The sequence below is a fragment of the Paramacrobiotus metropolitanus genome, unplaced genomic scaffold (assembly GCF_019649055.1).
Source record: "Paramacrobiotus metropolitanus isolate TYO unplaced genomic scaffold, Prichtersi_v1.0 Parri_scaffold0000014, whole genome shotgun sequence".
NCBI lineage: Eukaryota > Metazoa > Tardigrada > Eutardigrada > Parachela > Macrobiotidae > Paramacrobiotus > Paramacrobiotus metropolitanus.
In genome coordinates this window covers 794,214-812,577 of record NW_026570234.1, presented here as the reverse complement: position 1 = coordinate 812,577, position 18,364 = coordinate 794,214, and the positions used below count along the sequence as shown (strand labels likewise).

Here is an 18,364-nt window from a genome sequence, read left to right as displayed (position 1 = left end):
TGTTATGTATGAGCCTACGAGGGGTCGATCTCGCGGCATTAAACAAACATCTAGCCGTAAAATTCAGCGCTTATTGTGATGCAGTGCAGTTCATTAAGGTTAGATTATTATGAGCACTGTAAAAGATTAAAACTAAACCAATTCTTGCAAGTTGTGCTCTCTATATGAAATTCGTAATCAGTTTAGTCGATTCTGGGAAGCCAGATATGGATAAAAATACTTGCCTTTCTTTTATCAAGCGAAAAGCGAAAAAAGAATGTCGGGATTTTTTTATGGAGTAAGTAGAAAGCTGAAACTTGGTGCTATTGTCTGTATTTCGCGTGTGCTTTAATATAAATAATATTATATGGACGCGCTATAATGCATGCATTAAGTTAACCTCCTTACCGCGGTTTTTAATGTTATAGGTACGAAACACCAAAAGTTGTCAAGGTTTACGATCTTAAACTTGGACTGATTAACAGAGGTCTGCAGTTGGCGGTGCTTGGATATATCATTGGGTAACTGTCGGCGAGAATTCCATTTGTTCATAACAGTTTACTACTACTACAGTTATTCCAACCGAAGGAGAACATATGTATATAAGAACCGGTAATCAGTGTTTTTCAGGCGTAAATTACAATTATGTTTTACAGGAGCATTTTCATTATAAATAAGGGCTATCAAGCGAGTGAAAAAGGCGAGCACAATACGGTGGCCAAGGTGAAAGGAATGATCAAAACAAACACTCCGCGGCAAAGTGCATCCAACAAGATATGGGATGCAGCCGGTAATCAATAGTGTTCATGCATATTATACGATAGAGCGTTATACGACCGTCCACACATTTCTATCCTGAGTACCCAAGCATCTTCAAAAAGTACCATTCCATATTTATTTCCTGTATCCGGCTTTGCTAACCCGGTATATTTTGGAGAGTATTGTTCATGATTTCGACCAGTACAATAGTACGGGTAACTCAACTTGAAAGATGCCGGCAACACGGGTGCTTTTCCGCTTAGAGCGCGCCGGTATACAGATCTGCGATGCCTGCCGCAGAATCATAATGAAGAATTTCTGTAATGCGAGTGCGAGCGAATTTACAAAGCTCAGATTTTTTTTCTCAAACTTCTACGTATTCGAACACATAAAGTCGGTTTTCCGTAGAAGTCCAGATAATTAAATACCGAATACTGACGACATTCGTTATGATGCTTTGCAGATCTTGTGATACCGGCGGTGGTAAGTGTGCAAATCTTCTTTGTTTCCACTTCGAATAATTCTTGCAGATATTTAAACCATCTCGTTTCTTTAGACACCTAGACATTTTTTTAGTGTAAATGTAACCGCTTGAAGGTTAGAAGCCTTCCAGCGGTTTAAAAGTTTTCAAGTGTCGGATAAAGATTATATCACAGTAATAGCTGTACATAACTGCATAACTGGTCTAAATCACACCGGTAATTGTCTTAATTGAAATATGATGTGGTCGATAGGAAAATAACGCCTTGTTCATTGCAACAAACGTTATCCAGACGCCTAATCAGCGGAATGGACGCTGTCCAGAGGTATGGGCAACTGAATTGCAAAACTAGAATCGGCGCCATAAATTGCACAATAAAATTGCGATCTGATTTTGCATAACTGTGTCTTCCATTATCCGACTCCCGCTTCCACAACACACTATTTATGTCGGTATATATATCCTCTGTGATCTGCCAATATTATCATTGCCACCAGCCCCTGATGGCCTGATCTGATTTTCGGAGTTAAAAAAATTAAATTGTGTACAGTATCTTGATGAAAGGTACTCAAATATCATTAACGGAAAGGCAGATACTATGAAATGACTACTTACCGGCTGCACTCCAAATCTTCGATTTCGATATCAGACATTTATATCGCTTAATTGCAGAGAGTAACTCACCATCAGAGCTGCATGTTTTCACTCATAGGATATTTATTTAAAGAGTGCCCGCTGTTCAGCTGATTCGCATTGTCCTGCCGGGGAGCCGCTGCTCCTAGGAAACGGATTTCGAACTGGACGATGCATTCAGGGAACGGGAACGTGCGAAATCGAGGGGTGGTGTCCAGCTGAACAGGACAAAGCACCGGAGTAGGTAACGTTCATTTGACAATTGCCGCGTTATGTTGGCAGATATTTCTGTATCTGCCTTATATATAGTAATAACCGATTTCGGCATTCGCATATGGTACTGTACCGCCACTACTTCACAGAATATACATACCTGGAAAGTTATGCATAATATGATAAAGGAATATAATAGCGCTACAGAAAAATACAGTATTAAATTTTTTAATACATTGACACTTTGTGTTTGTTGTCTTTTAGTCCACCCATGTTCATGGAAGTGGCCAATTTCACCATTCTTGTCAAAAATTATGTTGTGTTTCCTAAAGCCGACGTTCGCCGCAGAAACATTTTAGAAAGCCATAGCAAAGAAGACTTGGCTTCGTGCCGGTACCACGAGAAAAACGATCCGTACTGTCCGATTTTTGGCGTGCAATATATTGTGGAAAAAGCCGGCGCAAATTTTGTAGACGTTGCAAGCACGGTAAGTCAACAATACAAAGGCAAAAATCCTTACACTTATCCACATGCATTGCACCAAAACTGATTGTATCAAAGCGGTTTTCAGGTTGTGATAAGAACTTAAAATTACGCTCTAGCTGATAACCAAAACAATAAAAAGAGAGTTTGTCTACCAAAACTTACCAGTTAGGTACAAGTATGTACAGTACCTGTAACTAATGCTATCCTCTGTAGCCATAGATTTTGAAAGCTATTGAAAGTAGGTATGATCTATTTATGTTATTAGTAAGTAAATATAAAGTAAATAATTACGTACGGGATTAACCGGTTGAGTACGTACTGCAGGGCGGAATAATTGCATTTATTATCAAATGGGAATGCAATCTTGATCGGGATGTGCAACACTGTAAACCCCAGTACGAATTCCGAAGAATGGATTCCAAAGATGAGAAAATTGCCAAAGGTTGGAGTTTTCGCAATGCCGACTACTGGAATGACCCCCAGGATGGGACACGCAAAAGGAGTTTATACAAGTTTTACGGAATACGATTTGTATTCATGGTATACAGCGAAGCTGGGAAATTCGATGCTGAAACATTTGCCTTAAATGTCGGTTCCGCTGTGGGCTTACTTGGACTGGTAAGTGAATAATTATTCACAAAGAAGTCCATCATACGTACTCGGTCAGTCGCAAAAGCACCCATCTCACGGTCAGCACAATTATACCTGTACAATATTTATGACTACAGGCAGTGTATAAAACCATTTCCAACTGCGGATGCGAGCAATATTATTGAAACTTTTTCTGTTTTAGACGACAATCGTATGTGATTTTGTAACACTATTTTTCATGCGGAAAAAAATGAAGACATTACGGGAAAAGAAGATTGACCGCATTCGTGATGCAGGACGTATACCACCACAAGCTGGCTTGAATCCAGACGTAAGTGCAGCATATTTAAGTACTATTCCTAAAATGAGTAAAATCGAAAAAAGTTGACAGAAATAAAAATTAGCATCAGTCCCAGTTAGGAAACGATTTACTGTAAATAAATTCCCAAAACGTTTACGCAATGCCGTTTGTGTGCAGCCTAAATACACACAATTTTGCAGGATTTACTAAAGGAAGCTTACCCAGATATTGCGGACACCGCGCTAGCTTCCTCAGATGATGAGTTAACTGAGGATGGTCACCTACCCAACCACGAACCTGGTGAATTAGAAAAACTATCCCCGAAACATGAGCAAAAGGTGCTTGAAACAAGTCTTTAGAAGTTTTAATACACCCCCTGATGTTTTCCTTGCTTGTGATCTCTGCCTATCCAAAGAATCTTGTCTTAGTTAATCTTATATGACGAAAAAAACTACTGTATTTAAACATACTGGCAAACATACCGGAACCAACTTCCTCAAAGATTATCTGTAATTTATACGCCTTTCTTTTAATGATTGCGGTCAACATCACAAACCAATAAAATTTCTGTGTTTGAAACATGCGTTAATCACAAAGAACAAAATTTTACATAAATCACAATAAGTTAGACACAAACAATCCACTCACCGCGCCACACTTCTTTCACGATGCAGTCGTCGGAGCAACGACTGAAATAAATCAAAACTAGTAAAACTAACACCCACCGCAATCGGCCCCTTCACCCAGTTTAGAGTTAAGCCTTTAAAAAGCCCATTCTTGATGCCTTCTTCCCGTGCGATCTTCACCAGCGCTTCAAACGTTCCCAACTTGGGGAATTGCCGATCGACGGCAGTCTGCATGCGCCTGCGCACAATATCAAAGGGATACGAGGAGGTCTGCCCCACTGCGCCTGCGCACGCCCCAAATAGCATCTTTTCGTAAGCCGCTGCCGGACGCTCGTAACGCTCCTGATGCTTGCGTTTGAGCGTCTCAAACGTAAAGAAACTGGCACCGGCGTATGGTATAACACCCAAAAGTGTGGGAGTAAATCCCCGATAAAGTGCTATCCAGCCTTCTTCTTTGAGCAAATTTTTGAAGACGGAGAAGATGGTAGCGTAACGGGCTTTCTCCGTTACCGCCATACGGGCACGGGCTAAATCAAGGGGATACGTCAAGGAGGAGGCCGTTACTCCGGCTAAGGATCCGGCTACGAAACGTTTTCCGGGAGAATATATTCTGCAATAAAAAAATAACACTTCCAAGTGAATTCAGTCAGACAGCATTTCCTTGAGGGTAGCTCTTTTGTCATCACTGTTGTATCCGAAAGTATGTAAACGGTATGTGTGTATTCTGTTTAAATTGCGGAGGAATTTACTATTTACTGTTTAAAATCAGTGCAACCCACAGTCTATCTGGAAAAGCGTTCCAAAAGTTTCTTTTGCGTCTGTGATACGTACTTAAACCTTGTACGAGGTATACTCGAAGCCCGATGAAACATGTTTACTCGTTTCGCTACCAGTAGCAAGTTCAAATTCAAAGCAAAGTAAGCCACTGTACAAATATTAAATGTTGCAATTACACAAATCCAATTTAATATGCCATACAAGAAAACTGCGTATTGTTTCCCGTTTTCACGACAAGTCAACGAAGAAATGTATTAACAACTGAAGTAATAACATAATGCCATTTACCTACCTAATATCATCCACCTTGAGCACATGCTTCCACTGCTCATGCGAAGCAAACTGGATAGCGGCATAGGGGATAACACGAACCATGGTTGCTGAATTGCCTCTCCACAGACTGAGGAAGCCTTCATGCTTGAAGCGCTCTTTTAAATATCTGGCCCCTTCTTTCATAGAAAACCGACTCGCTGATGCTGCAAATCGCAAATTAAACCAATTGTAAACCATTTCCAACTGTTAAGGAACTATAACATGCAATCTACACTGTCGTTAGACCGAAGACACGGAAATTAATCATGACAAACTATTACTCTGAAAATTGATTTTCGTTCTGTCCAACGGAGCAATACTGGTTTTGGCGAGCGCCCCCGCCGTAGCGCCCGCAATGAGGGATGTCCAGATGCGAGTGGAGTTGTCCAGCGGCGGCTGCAATGGATGCAATACGTTAAGTGGTGCATGATGCTACCATGCAGTTCTGATGCAAGCCTAAGCAAGTCTTCTTACGGGCTTCGCTAAATTCTCGTTAAGAGCAGTCAGCGATGCGTCTTGTGGAAGAACCTGCGTCGGTCCTTGGTTCTTCGTTTTGGTGGACATGACACGGTCTGTTGTGCTGACGCCTGGGACACAAAAAGGATTGCATTGGCTGCATGAATGGTGGAATCATCGGGGTTTCAGCAAGATGTATGGTCATCCAGGCACGAATTGTAAATGAAATCCAGTTGATATAGAAAGATAATTTTAACGCGTCAAGGTATACAGTCAACATCAAGCAGAACCCGCAACAAGCAAAGTAACCCACAATATGCACAATAACGCTATTGCTTAGACGAATACCCTAAATGATAAAGCGTCAAAATTTAAAGGAACGTGCTACAGCCAACAGGCCTACATAAATTCAAACTTTCCAAAAGAGCAAAACAAAAAAACAGCCGTCAGAGCGCCTCAAATCTCTCACAACCAGCACGTCAGACTGATCAGAAAATTCAAAAGTGTTGCGAAATGCAAAGACGTTTGTGTTTTCCCATGTCAGCAACCGCTCACGGGGACCAGTTCATATCTGTGGATGAGTTCTGCAGTGACGTCGATTTACACTCTGGCAGCGGCCTAAAACAGTTTTGCGAAGTTCTGTAAAATTTAAAAATTGCATATCTATTGTCTAATAACTCTCGTTTTCCTTTCATATTTAGTGAATTTGTGGACTGCATGTTTTATTAATATTTTATAACCTGGTTACTTCGAAAAAGCAGTTATTGATTTGGGAGCGTCAGTCTCGTTATTTCTCGTTTCCGTGCTTTGAAATTGTTTCACGACATGGATCCAGCTGGTAGCGGACCGAACAGTCCTTCTGTATTGGCGTAAGATCTTATTCCCCTCGCTTTGGTTTATATACGTATTTGCGTCTTCCCGAGCATTCGTTTTATACAGGCTAAAAAAGTGGCGCAGCATATATCCCGTGTATATCAACAGCCGAAAAACTACGGCTGAAGGTCGACGCATTCGAAAAGATAAGGTACGCCGTACGCATCGTCAGTGTTTATATTTTGTGAATGTTTGTCCCCAGTGTTGTAGTTAGTTCTATTCGTACTTGCCCTTTGTGCTGTGATCCATTCAATATAGTGTTCAAAGTATTGTTCTAACGGCATTAATTCCCAGCATAAGCTTATTGTTTACGGCTCAGCGTATAATTTCTTACAATTTTCTGTTTGTTTTTACTAGTGTGTGGATAATCCGACATGCCAGGAAATAAAGGATATTTTAGATAATATTGGCCTGCGGAACATGATTGAGCCTGTAGGTTATTCTGAAATTTCTGTCTATCTAAAAGTACTTAAATTAACTATTGCCAGCCTGGGGTTTTTAAGTTAAAGCTGTAAAAATGCTCTGGATTTTTCAGAGAAAAATGTATGCTCGCGATGCTAGCCGTGATTTAGGCTACCAGGGGCGCGTGAAAGTGGAATTGTTGACAGAACAGCAGGAACCAGTCAATCCTAAATTTCCAAATAGTGAGTTAACTGACGGTGTGACTAGTGACAGCTGTTGACTGTTAAGGCGTGTTCACTAGTTACCGCTACCATCGCTTATTAGTATCCTCCTATTCCTGTCCTTTTTCTACTGTTCGTTGAGCGAGTGCCTGCTGGAATTCATTTTTTTACTTTGATATTGAACTAACTGAAATATCCTAAGTATTAATATACGCCTGCAGCACCTTTTTTATAATGAAACTACTATGCAATAGGAAGCTGTTATTTGTTGCATGTATTCGAAATTTTATTTCAAAATTGCATTACATGGTAATAGCAATAAACAAGGAAATTATATTCACAACATGGACTTGTTACACTGACTTTACATTACATAATAAAATTGTTTGTGAAAGTCGATTGACTTGTACTGTAACAAATTGTACTCTAGTGGAAGTTGAACTGGTAATGTACGATTTTTATAAAATTTTGTCTTGGTATGGTGTTGTTTACGGTTTATACTGTGGCTCTCTGGGTATGGTTTTTACTTTGTAGTTCTGTGGGATTTATGCATGCCTTATGTGATTAGGTAGACGTTAATTGCCCCAAAAATTATTGTATGTGGTTATTGATTTCTCCAGAAAACAAAATTAAGATTGCACTGGATATAACCGAATTCTGTTTCAGAACTGGCGGTATTGCATTACCTTGGCGAAACCATACCTAAACTGAAAAGTCGGAGTTCTGGAAATCAACAGAGTTCATCTGCAGCGGGATCGTCCTCACAAGGCGGTGGGACAAGCAAGGGCAAATCGAAGGGAAAAGGTGGTAAAAGAAAATAATCTGCCTTAAAGTAAACTTTCCCGGCACGGACTTCGGAGGTATCGATATTTCTTAACATTGCCGACTCGGAAAACAAAAGACCTGTGCATGCGCAGAAATACTTTGACCTTTCTTTTTGTTGCTCTGGATGCACTCTGTATGTCTACATTTCAAAACGAAATTTGTGCTTATAATAATATCTGCAAAGCTCTCAGATTTTATGATGCTGTCTGCGATGAGTTATGTTTTTTACTCAAAAACAGTTGGGTTAACAAATTAAAATTAATAATGGTGTATGTTTGTATGGGAGCAGGTTTCCGCACATTTTCATACGAAACATAAAAATTTTGATTTAAATTAATTTTAAGTTACAAGTTAGTACAATCCTCTCCGGTTTCTTTAAGCTTATTATGACAAAGGTAGTTCAGAACTTGATGCGCTGACTGTTGCGTGCTGCTAGAGGCTTTGTTTCACATTTTACATTGGCTGCACAACTGGACCTTGACCCATAAACACCGTATGCAGATAGCGTACTGTAGAGTAGCTGAATTAGGTTTGCTAACTGGTTTTCCTGTGTTTGTTGGTATCTTCTTGCTGCTTACCGCTGATGTACCTGGTCGTGTACCTGTCTGACTATAATCTCTTCGCAAACGGTTGACGGTATTATGTGGTGATTTGGCGGAGAGCTGTGGCTTCCGTCCGAGTGTACGGCACCGCGGTATTAACGTAAGCTGTGTGCACCGGATATCGTTGAATAGGTTTCGCCATTGCCAGTATATTCAATATCATCCATGAAAACAGATCGCTGGTGGCAATCGTGTTCTGTTCATCATTTTTTCCTTCCAAGCCAACAGTCTATTGTTCCGTGGGTGTCTTCTTCAGCTGACCCGAAAATGGTAAGTCATACCTTACTTTCGAAATGGTGTGACTCTTTCTGCAGGATTAAATTTAAGCATAAATTGTAAAATTTAATCTGTGTACCGCACTGCATATGAAAGGAATTAGAATGCAGATACCTAAACTGGGAAAAGTAATTCGTAATTGTTTTGTCGCGGAAATCGTGTTTGTAGCTGTACTCGTACTACTCGGCTCAAAAATCGTGCGTCTAGAAACGCGAATTACTTGTTGTGTGCATGTTGAATATATGTACATCTTTGTTTCATCAAATGCACTTCGCTTTTAGATTTTGCAATTTGAAAAGCATATATCAAAACGATTTTTTCTCGGTTTTAGGCACAATTCTTTAATCAGAAAGAGATCGATGGTAAGGTGCACAACAAACGATAATTCTATAATTATGTTGCGATTTGATTGTTAATACTAGCACATGTTCGACCATTTCTAAAACCAGACCTTTGATTTTAGAATTCAAGGAATGCTTCAACTTGTACGCCAAAAGTGGCTACATAACATCTGTTGGCGAGTTATCGTTGATAATGCGCTCCCTTGGCTTGGCCCCTACATTGACGGAATTGCCGTTATATTTCAAAGGAAAAGGTTTGTTGCTGAATTATGTGTACTAATTTTGTATAACATATTATGAGAACTCATTTGTGAAATTTGTTATTAATAGGAAGCAATATTTCCTTTCCATCGTTTTTGGACATTATGCACACCCACAAAGAATCTGAACGGGCATCATCGGATATTTTGAAAGCCTTTCAAGCCATGGATCGAAAGGGAAATGGAGAAATACCGGCCAAAGATCTTCGGCATTTCCTTATGAGCACGGGCGAAAAGATGTCAAGGCGAGATGGTTGGTTGCAGACTTGCAGTATACGCTTATTACGATGCACAGGAACACTGGTTACTTCAATTTAATAATTTGGAAGTGTGAGCGCAATTTTTTCGTTAATGCAAAATATTTCACGATGGTGTTCAGTGGAGCTTTATGTGTTTCGTTTTGTTTTTAGTGGATGCCGTATTTAAAGAGGGAAATATTGCTCAAAATGGAAAAGTTAATTATTACGATTTCGTGAAATTTTTCGTTGAACCAGTGCCGGACTACTAAGCCAAAATTGATAATGGATCTGTGTTTTTTAACAGGTTATATCTGTAACAACTTAGTTAGTGATACGACTACCATTTGTCGCATTTTTGGTGTTGTTTTTTTCTACATTGTATTTTTCTCTTCGTGCATATTTTTGATTTGTCTACATATTTCCATAACATTATTATTACGATAATCTAGTCTATACTTCTCCTAAAAGCGCAAACATTGCCCGCTCTCTGGATTAGTATTCACTATTCAGTACATTCACTCATCATGGACTAATAAAATAATTAAATCTATTTGAAAAAGTACTTACATTCAAAAACGCATAGAAGACCATTGTCACAACAAGCAGACCGGGTTTATCACGGATAAAATTATGACTGATTTGGTTTGCAGTTTTGGAAGCCTACTTAAACTTCACAGTAGGTTCACTTTTTGAATTCGAATACGATTAAGAGATCAAGAAATGATATTTCAGTTACGCTCTTTTTTTGGTGCACCCACAGTTATTCCTCACCCATGGTCGTCAGTCAAGCCATGTTACCGCTGACGTAGTACGTGTTGTTTCCAGTCAGGCTCAGCCGGTTCAGTGCGAATAGCCGGCATCCCGTCCGTTCTGGTTGATATGCTTGTAAGTGGTTTGATTGGGATAATATCCCGATGGGAAGCTTGGTTGATGGAGCATGCCGGTGCCGGCTACCGCTCCATCTTCCGTTCCGTCGTAATCATCAACCAGATCCGTGTATTTTGAATAATTTACCGTGCAATCGTCATTAGGGATTAACGACTGCAAACAGTCCAAAGACATTCAAAATGGTGTTAGAATGACGTTTAAGCCCAGCCGTAAATTACTACAGTAAGTAAATCGTATAAATATATAAATTACATAAAAATATTGAAAACCACAAGGAATTCCCGGCTGGTGTGACCTTTATTGGCTACAAATTTATTGCTTACCTGTCGCTCTTCGCCTCCTGGGGGATTGCGTAACTTAAACAACAGTGGAGCATAAAGCAGACAAACTATTCCGATTCCGTACATCATTGCCGGGAAGCCAGCATTTTTCACTATCGAACCACTCAGAGCAGGACCTGACCAGAGAACCTCCAATCAGCACAGTCAAACTTCCTTACAGTTTTTCGAAATAATAGATTTATGTATTAATGTATAATGTAACACCAAAGGACACGTTCTTACAAAAGGTATCTACGATTCTACAGTAGATTGATGCAGCTCCGAATTAAATCTGGCGCACTCACCAATAGCAAAACCCAAGCAAAATGCAACATCAGTAATGGCGTATACATTGCCGTATACGGCTGTATGCCGTATGTCAACAAGATATCCCATAATGGGCATCATCGAGGAGTCCACCATGCCGATAGCAAACCCGATACCGGCATTGGGTACAATTAAATGATTCACTGTCCTGGCGGAAGGAATCTGTGTAATAATATAAAATCCAAGCACTGAATAATTGTAAGATGGCATACTTAGTAGAATTCAGGTTTTACGACATAGCAGCTCAAAGGTCACTTTTAAAATCATTCGATAGTTGGCGAATATATGGTGCCTTACCGCTAATAGGCAAAACCCAACAACAATCATTCCAACCATAGCAGCCAACCACCGCCCCATCCGGTGTCCGAGAGGACCAAAGAGATTCGTGCCCAACAGATAGGAAATACTGGCTGGTAGAAACGCCGTTCCGGTCTGCCATGTTGGAGCCCGCATCGTCTCCCGCATCCAAATAGGTAACGACGGCTCCAGCATAGCAATGCCCATATTGGCAAATGTAATGGAGCCCGCCGCAATGAGAATGTAGGGATCTTTCAGGAGTGTTTTGAAGGATGTCGGATCTTCCTTTGCCGGAATAATGGCCGGTTTGAGCACAACAAGTTGCAAAACTGTAAACGATAATTAGCACAGCTAACAGTTCAATGGCTCTGCACTAGGCGCAGTATTCACTTACGACCATCAAATAGCGCCAGGAAAGCTAGAATCAGAAACGGCGCGCTTTTTCCAACAAAATCATACAGGACACCACCGTACGGCGGTCCAATTAGCACGCCCATCGCCAAACCACCCAGTGCGACGGCCATGGCATTGCCACGCTCACGGTCTTCCGGAAAGCGCTCGGCAATCATGCCCATTCCTGCCATTTAATGAGATTTAAAAAATGCAGAATAGAGTAGCAAAAGAAAAAACACAATGGTATGTAACGCGGATAACAACGTCGAAAGGCTGCATCTCATACCCGAAACACTGGAACACGCAGACCCAATTCCTTGTATGGACCGCGCCATGAAAAGTACTGCATAACTTCCCCCAAAAGCAAAAACTGCAAAAAAACAATATTACATTTTTGGAAAAATGCATGAGGAAATATTTTAATGTGTGCGTGCGCGGTGGCTTACATTATGCCGTAGAAATAAAAAAATCGATGCAGATAAACTAAAGTTAGATAAAACCAAATTGCGCAAAACGCCCAACCAAAAATTACAGCATAATAAAATCTTAATTTTGGCCCGGATAAAGTTTATACTAAAATTTGGTGAACATAGAGAAGATGTTGCTGATTCAGTGATCTTTCTTAAACAATTAATTTTATAATTGACCGAAACCATAAATTTTCTTTTCTGTAAAACACAAACTAATGTATTGGCAATTTATACAGGTGCCCCACCAACTGGAGCAATGTGACTATGCTGTATACAGTAATAAGGAAATACAGACGAGATGATCTGTCAGGATTCAAATGCCGATGGTATCATCTCACTATTAATGATCATCCCACGCATGCCAAGACTGAGTTACACACAGAAATGGGTTCGTACTATTAACATAAAAGAATCAAGCATATTCTGAACCCATTGAATAAATATTCCGTCAATACTTCCACAGCAAACACGTGCAAATTGACGCAGAGTCAAAACATGAACGCACCCATTTGATACATTTTCGGCAGCACACGGAAAGGTCAAGCCTTTCCGTGCTAAGTGTTCAGTCACTTCAGTGTGCAATATATTTACTCCTCATAAAAATAACGCCTAAACAGACTTTATTATATCGTGTACTTACTTATAGTGGATACGAACATGACGACAAAGCCGGTGAACATAGGAATACTGTATCCGATCCTGTACGGTGCACATAAAAAAATTTTGTTTCAAACGTGTGTATATACGTGCGGCGCGAAAATACGAGCTAATTGACCTGTTAGTGAGAAGTCCCACAAATGGATTAGCAATCAGCTGCATAATGGCTTTGGAAGCAAACATAACACCCACTCGCACATTGACTTCCACCAGTTCCTCATGCTGCAGCTCAGCATCTTCCGGCGACAGAGTGGTAGCATTTGTTGTGCCCGGTGTTGTGGCGGCTGTGGATTTTGTTTTAAGGCGCCTGCGAGTGGAAGGTAGCAGAGTTGTGGTCAGGAAATCTTCGTCCTCGTCACCATTCGACAGTTCACTTTCCGCCCAAATGGGCACCGTCGTCAGGGTGGTCCGTTCTGGTCCCAGAGTGGTTCTACCACGACTAAAATTTCCGGCTGCGTGCCGAGGATTATCCAGTTGGTATAGATACTCTGGTATAATGGGCACTACAAAAATGTGATGGCGCTACTAATCAAAATTTTTGGCTACTTTCTTATATTAACCCCTTATTTTTCTTAACTGATCATGAACTGCTGACACTTGGGCCTACAGTGTGTAATACTCTGTGCACATGCATTTCACCTAATCTGGCGCTTCGCCAAGTACGTTGCTAAAAAATGCCAAAAATACTGATATCCATGTCAATACGAATTACTTGCCAATAAATTTTTTTACGTTAAGTTTTCCCGCTTTTTCTGATTAATTTTGGGTTTTTTCCGAACTCTTCTAACGTCATGGGATTGTTCATTATAATTAAGTGATAACTGACGGGATACTTAAGGTCAGTATTGCGTAACGTTACTCGGGAAAGCCGATGAGCTGTGCTAAAGATACGACATATGAATTTATACTAAAAACCATAATTATTAATTGCGCAAAGCTGCACTTTTTCCGGTACTGCGCGCTTCAGTGACATTACGAGTAAATCTACGTATAATAATAATGCGATGGCTCTTTGTCGCCAGTGTACTTGAACCAGGCAATTATGAATGAATTGCGTATAAATGAAAATGGTGCTTGAAACTTACCAACCGTCGTCAATAGCATATTGTCCAATAGTAATGCCACAAACACAATAAACAGGATAAACTTCCGGTTTTCACCCACGAGTGCCGCTAATTTTTCTAGTAGTTCCCTCCACTGCATGATTCATACGGTAATACTAGTCCGGAAATCGGAAACGGCGATATCTTGATTCGATGTAATGGCGTTGAGGCACCTAACCCACAGCAAGGCTTTTCCATTACCCATTTAATTGCTTAAAATGTTTAAATAGTACTCGACGTCGCAGATGGTAATGTCACGGAGTTCAGAAAACTTGCATTTATATCGGGAAATGCAAAGAACTGAAGAGCGCACAAAAAGGAATTAAATCAAACAAGGTATTCCAAATACTACAGATGATTTGCTAAGAATAGGTCGGCTGTCTCGATTGCACTGAACTGGTAAGAGATGTCAATTCCATCTGGCTCGTTATAGCAATCCTGGATCACTTAATTCGCACTTTTAAAGAGCAGAAACAATTCTTCCTTTAAAAATACGCACGGAAGCGAAGTGGCTAAGGCCATATATTGCCGGTTTTTTATTGATCCTTTTCATCGGCATGTATTACTAAGCGCTATCATAAATCAACCTTGCCTTTTTAAAACAAGACATGAAACACCACAAAACTAAAGATTGCGCGCATTAATGGCCTAAGTCTTAGTTTTAGTCTTTAGTTTTAGAAATTATGTTAGCATTTAACTTTCTGTATTTATCGGTCGGATAACGATGATTAAATCGGTGTCCCGGTGACAACTTTTGTGCGGCGATAGATCACATGCTCATACTTTCTTATAACGGAAAAATGATCAGACCAGTACGACTGCGAAAAAGTGCCTTGCAGTAAAGCAAAACACGCCGTTTACATAAAACAATACATCTGTTCCAAAATTCCTGCTGGTAGTTAGCTACTGGCATCGTTGCTGCACTAATATAATATGAATGATAAAGATTAGTTAGGTATATGAATTTGTACTTTAAAACTATAATTACTAGTGATTGCGCATAGATGCACTTATTCCGGTCATGCTGTGCGTTTCAGCGATATAACGAGTAAATGTACCGGTACGGTATAATATACGATGGATACTGCATTATTTAAACTTTGCCGTATTAATCCAGTTTTCTAAAAAAGACTTGTTAATTACATTTCTGAAATTGCCATTTGCCAGTTCATGACCAGGCCACAATTTACAAAGTAAATCAGCGAAATTATTCATGTTTTTAGCTTGACAAATTCATACGATACAGAAATCATATTACTCGAGTATAAGCAATATCATCTACTCCTGTTACTGAGAGGAAAACATATGCATAGTGAAATACTTTAACAATTGATTGAATTACCCGTTAAATACTTTAAAAGTGATTGAATTCCCCGTGATCAGAGTACAGATGTGCCAGAAACCACGGTGCGCCTTCTAAAGGCAGGAAAGTAGAGGTAATTAGGCTAGTAAAACGGAAACCATTCTCTGACTTTTTACCTTATGCATACAACTGATAAAGTAATAAGCAATAATTTATTTTCATGCTTGTACTCCGTATTCATTTTAAATTTGGATACGGAAGAGAAGTGGACTGCCTTGCCTGGAGGATTAATATGATTCGTTGGTTTGGCAACCTTAATGTTATACTCTTTGAAACTTTTCTTACACTAAAGGCACTCTTGCTGTATTCGGGACAGATTTCTCTTCCTAGCTCCTTTCGGCATATGCCGCGCGCTGGAAGCGCACCGTTTTTCAGCGTTGGATTTCCTGTTACAGTTTGATTGCGGGGGTTTTGTATTTCCAGAGATCGATATTTGCCGGCAAAGCGAAGTTTATCTATGTATGTGGGGAGTGCATTGTCCGTCTCTCTCTGGACAAACGATCCATTTACACTCTTTATAACAAGGTAGCACCTAGGTAAGCTAGCTATTTTAATGTATCCTCAATGCATCTTATGCATATTTGTTCTGTCACTACGTAATAGAATGATAAAACGATCTCTATTTCCCTCGTCTCGTAAAGTCAGTTTTACACAAGCGGGAAGCCCAGCCGTACCGGCGCGCACCACCGGTATAGACCCGGTACAATCCCGCAAATGATGCTGTTAAGTGTTGACCGATCGAAAAGCACCGAATGATGTTGTAAACTGTTATTGGCACGAAGTGTTGTTTTCGGTATATTTACACAGATAGCTCCAACGTGCCTTCTTAACATAGTTAATAATTGCGCAGAGCGATCCATATATTCGATCTTGTAAAAAAACGACTTTGCTACAGTATAATTCATTATGTAGTTAAAGAAGTTGAGAAACCGAGCAATTACAAAAGTACATATCATTTCGTCACCTAACATAATAATGCAATGTGATTCGCGAAGCTATTATTGGCTGTTCAAGCTAATAAATAGTCTGTTGAAAATTGCCCTGCGCAAGGAACTGTATTATACGCGCCGGATTAATTTGCAGCAGCAGTAATAATGAAGCACTACATGCGCGCTTACGGATTTACGCAAATAGACGGGTATAACAGAAGCGTAAATTACTGGGCCGAAATTCGTAATTAAAACACGTAAATTTGCCTTGGAAATCCAATCGGGGATTCACGAAACAGACATATCCAAAGTCAAACTATAGGGAGCAACCAAGATCGTACTACATATGACACGAAACTTATTGCAGTTATTATAATTATGTGTGGCCGTGTATATGAAGCAGTTAGCAAAATTAAGTATTTCTGTAATAAGCCTCGTCTAATCTTTTTAGAACCTTTACAACTTTCTGATTATGTATATTGCACATTCATAACCACTACTGTTGCTGAAAGCTTCGAAAATTAAAACCAATATATACTTGGTGCCGGGAAATATTTTCATCATACGATATTTGCATTTGTAACCAATTTCCTTACCGGTATCGGAATGACAGCTTTTTTCTTGCTCAAATCAAAATCCGGATCGATTGCAACCAATATTGCTAGTTGCTTAGATCATATAAGTATCAAATTCACATAGTTCCCGCAAAGAACATCCCAAGCATGTACCAATTGAGTAAAAATCGCAAAGGATTATTCTGTTTTGCACAGACAAAACAGTGGCACAAATATTGGGATTAAGCGAATCCAGAATGCAAACAAGGAATGCGCGCACAGGCATATATATACGTCGGCTGCAATAGTACGCAGTACGCACACGTTTAGCCAACTGGGAAATCGTCTCCGAATGGAATTGCAACTAAGACGAGAGCCCTGCGTTGATCCTTTGCTAAACGTTATTCACTCATCACTTGGTGGGAAGGATAATTTTGATGTCTTTTACACCTTGCCGTGTTACCCAAATGGAAACAAAGCAGTATTTCTAATAAACCGTTTGTGCACGATATAAGTATCGGCATTGGTGTCCTTTAACATACACGTACCGACATCAACACTGCTTACAGGTCGTTTCCTTCGGACGTCAGCTGTAAAAAGAAATTGTTGCACAGATCCATCATATATATATAAACCCTAAAGAAAGTGTAAATTATCCCTCAATTGCATGGCATTGCGTGTGAGAGCTGTAGTGGAAGTGGCTAACGTATTATCAAATCATGGACCGACCGTCAACGCCAACGTCGATGGCGATACACACGTATATATACACGTTCTATAAGAGCCAAGGCGCCATTTCCGCGTGGATACAGGCAGGATCATTAGGAAAAAAGCCCAGGAGAAGAATGATCGACCTTTAAGATGTAACAACCCGTTTCGTGATGGCAACTCGGCGATCGAGTACGTTTAGCAGACAATAAGCAGTGCCACTTCCTGTGAAACGGTTGCAAAGGGAAGTTAAGGTACAGTTGACATTCAGCCGTATTGTATGCACCCCATATCAACGATCCAGAGTGCCGGTCGTTTTTTGTTGGATGACTGGTAGTCGCGTACACCACACTGACGGTGCGCTGTAGTCGGTGAAGTATTTATATTTATAACCAACACCATTACGGTCACGATAATAACAGGAATGTCGGGTCGCGCAGAAATTTATTGGTAGGTCCTTTCCCAGTAAACTGCGAAATATGTATTACGAAGTGGTTATAATTTTCGCAGCCGCACACGCCTACAGTAATAAGGAAGCGCCTCAAATGTGCTGGGATATGCGCTTAAACGGTGCTTCATCTGGAATACCAAGTTGGCCTGCAGTGCAATGCACTATACCGCGGAACCGTTGTAGTGGAACATGTACAAAGATGGGAGTGGCGCCTACGGTCAAACGCCTAACTTTTACCTGTAATTTTAACT

At 40.2% G+C, this 18,364-nt stretch overlaps 5 protein-coding genes across 9 annotated transcripts; 3 read left to right on the top strand and 2 right to left on the bottom strand.

Annotated features, from left to right (window-relative positions):
- Nucleotides 1-12: 12 nt before the first annotated feature.
- On the top strand, nt 13-4,004 carry LOC129584510 (P2X purinoceptor 4-like). 2 transcript variants are annotated; one of them, XM_055476697.1, is made up of 10 exons: nt 13-277; nt 408-500; nt 636-769; nt 1,202-1,221; nt 1,473-1,544; nt 1,947-2,092; nt 2,330-2,552; nt 2,876-3,169; nt 3,345-3,473; nt 3,644-4,004. In XM_055476697.1, exons 1-10 carry the CDS (start codon nt 165-167, stop codon nt 3,800-3,802), a joined length of 1,383 nt encoding a protein of 460 aa, XP_055332672.1. In that variant the 5' UTR covers nt 13-164; the 3' UTR covers nt 3,803-4,004. The 2 variants fall into 2 exon arrangements, with proteins under 2 accessions (XP_055332672.1, XP_055332671.1); XM_055476696.1 differs by having other exon boundaries at nt 1,932-2,092.
- Nucleotides 3,940-6,093, bottom strand: LOC129584511 (mitochondrial coenzyme A transporter SLC25A42-like). The gene is made up of 4 exons (XM_055476698.1): nt 5,633-6,093; nt 5,440-5,554; nt 5,139-5,322; nt 3,940-4,679 (listed from the first exon to the last, which is right to left on the bottom strand). Exons 1-4 carry the CDS (start codon nt 5,720-5,722, stop codon nt 4,088-4,090), a joined length of 981 nt encoding a protein of 326 aa, XP_055332673.1. The 5' UTR covers nt 5,723-6,093; the 3' UTR covers nt 3,940-4,087.
- A 159-nt stretch (nt 6,094-6,252) lies between these two features.
- Nucleotides 6,253-8,198, top strand: LOC129584725 (signal recognition particle 19 kDa protein-like). The gene is made up of 5 exons (XM_055477023.1): nt 6,253-6,483; nt 6,554-6,638; nt 6,845-6,919; nt 7,023-7,131; nt 7,777-8,198. Exons 1-5 carry the CDS (start codon nt 6,440-6,442, stop codon nt 7,929-7,931), a joined length of 468 nt encoding a protein of 155 aa, XP_055332998.1. The 5' UTR covers nt 6,253-6,439; the 3' UTR covers nt 7,932-8,198.
- Nucleotides 8,199-8,490: 292 nt separating this feature from the next.
- LOC129584466 (uncharacterized) lies at nt 8,491-10,523 on the top strand. 3 transcript variants are annotated; one of them, XM_055476634.1, is made up of 6 exons: nt 8,491-8,807; nt 9,145-9,175; nt 9,277-9,408; nt 9,485-9,667; nt 10,304-10,329; nt 10,414-10,523. In XM_055476634.1, exons 1-6 carry the CDS (start codon nt 8,703-8,705, stop codon nt 10,504-10,506), a joined length of 570 nt encoding a protein of 189 aa, XP_055332609.1. In that variant the 5' UTR covers nt 8,491-8,702; the 3' UTR covers nt 10,507-10,523. The 3 variants fall into 3 exon arrangements, with proteins under 3 accessions (XP_055332609.1, XP_055332610.1, XP_055332611.1); XM_055476635.1 differs by lacking the exons at nt 10,304-10,329; nt 10,414-10,523 and adding an exon at nt 9,825-10,199 and having other exon boundaries at nt 8,492-8,807; XM_055476636.1 differs by lacking the exons at nt 10,304-10,329; nt 10,414-10,523 and adding an exon at nt 9,825-9,849 and having other exon boundaries at nt 8,492-8,807; nt 9,485-9,744.
- LOC129584462 (synaptic vesicular amine transporter-like) lies at nt 10,051-17,978 on the bottom strand. 2 transcript variants are annotated; one of them, XM_055476628.1, is made up of 11 exons: nt 17,503-17,978; nt 16,997-17,404; nt 14,091-14,281; nt 13,124-13,508; nt 12,989-13,047; nt 12,165-12,248; nt 11,880-12,062; nt 11,486-11,814; nt 11,167-11,350; nt 10,865-10,998; nt 10,051-10,694 (listed from the first exon to the last, which is right to left on the bottom strand). In XM_055476628.1, the coding sequence occupies exons 3-11, from the start codon at nt 14,206-14,208 to the stop codon at nt 10,494-10,496; spliced, it is 1,677 nt and encodes a 558-aa protein (XP_055332603.1). In that variant the 5' UTR covers nt 14,209-14,281; nt 16,997-17,404; nt 17,503-17,978; the 3' UTR covers nt 10,051-10,493. The 2 variants fall into 2 exon arrangements, with proteins under 2 accessions (XP_055332603.1, XP_055332602.1); XM_055476627.1 differs by having other exon boundaries at nt 16,997-17,544; nt 17,684-17,978.
- Nucleotides 17,979-18,364: the final 386 nt, after the last annotated feature.

Bases quoted from the DNA above. Each gene is read 5' to 3' on its own strand.
- LOC129584510 (XM_055476696.1), top strand. From the start codon at position 165: ATGAAATTCGTAATCAGTTTAGTCGATTCTGGGAAGCCAGATATGGAT. The intron at 278-407 runs GTAAGTAGAAAG...TTAATGTTATAG, and splicing joins TGTCGGGATTTTTTTATGGA to GTACGAAACACCAAAAGTTG. The intron at 1,222-1,472 runs GTAAGTGTGCAA...TGTGGTCGATAG, and splicing joins ATCTTGTGATACCGGCGGTG to GAAAATAACGCCTTGTTCAT.
- LOC129584511 (XM_055476698.1), bottom strand. From the start codon at position 5,722: ATGTCCACCAAAACGAAGAACCAAGGACCGACGCAGGTTCTTCCACAA. The intron at 5,555-5,632 runs GTAAGAAGACTT...CATCCATTGCAG, and splicing joins ACGAGAATTTAGCGAAGCCC to CCGCCGCTGGACAACTCCAC. The intron at 5,323-5,439 runs GTAATAGTTTGT...TGCGATTTGCAG, and splicing joins AACGAAAATCAATTTTCAGA to CATCAGCGAGTCGGTTTTCT.
- LOC129584725 (XM_055477023.1), top strand. From the start codon at position 6,440: ATGGATCCAGCTGGTAGCGGACCGAACAGTCCTTCTGTATTGGC. The intron at 6,920-7,022 runs GTAGGTTATTCT...TGGATTTTTCAG, and splicing joins TGCGGAACATGATTGAGCCT to AGAAAAATGTATGCTCGCGA. The intron at 7,132-7,776 runs GTGAGTTAACTG...ATTCTGTTTCAG, and splicing joins CAATCCTAAATTTCCAAATA to AACTGGCGGTATTGCATTAC.
- LOC129584466 (XM_055476634.1), top strand. From the start codon at position 8,703: ATGAAAACAGATCGCTGGTGGCAATCGTGTTCTGTTCATCATTTTTTC. The intron at 8,808-9,144 runs GTAAGTCATACC...TCTCGGTTTTAG, and splicing joins CTTCAGCTGACCCGAAAATG to GCACAATTCTTTAATCAGAA. The intron at 9,668-10,303 runs GTTGGTTGCAGA...TTTGGTTTGCAG, and splicing joins AAAGATGTCAAGGCGAGATG to TTTTGGAAGCCTACTTAAAC.
- LOC129584462 (XM_055476628.1), bottom strand. From the start codon at position 14,208: ATGCAGTGGAGGGAACTACTAGAAAAATTAGCGGCACTCGTGGGTGAA. The intron at 12,249-12,988 runs GTAAGTACACGA...GTTTTTTTGCAG, and splicing joins CATGTTCGTATCCACTATAA to TTTTTGCTTTTGGGGGAAGT. The intron at 11,351-11,485 runs GTAAGGCACCAT...ATTATTACACAG, and splicing joins TTGGGTTTTGCCTATTAGCG to ATTCCTTCCGCCAGGACAGT.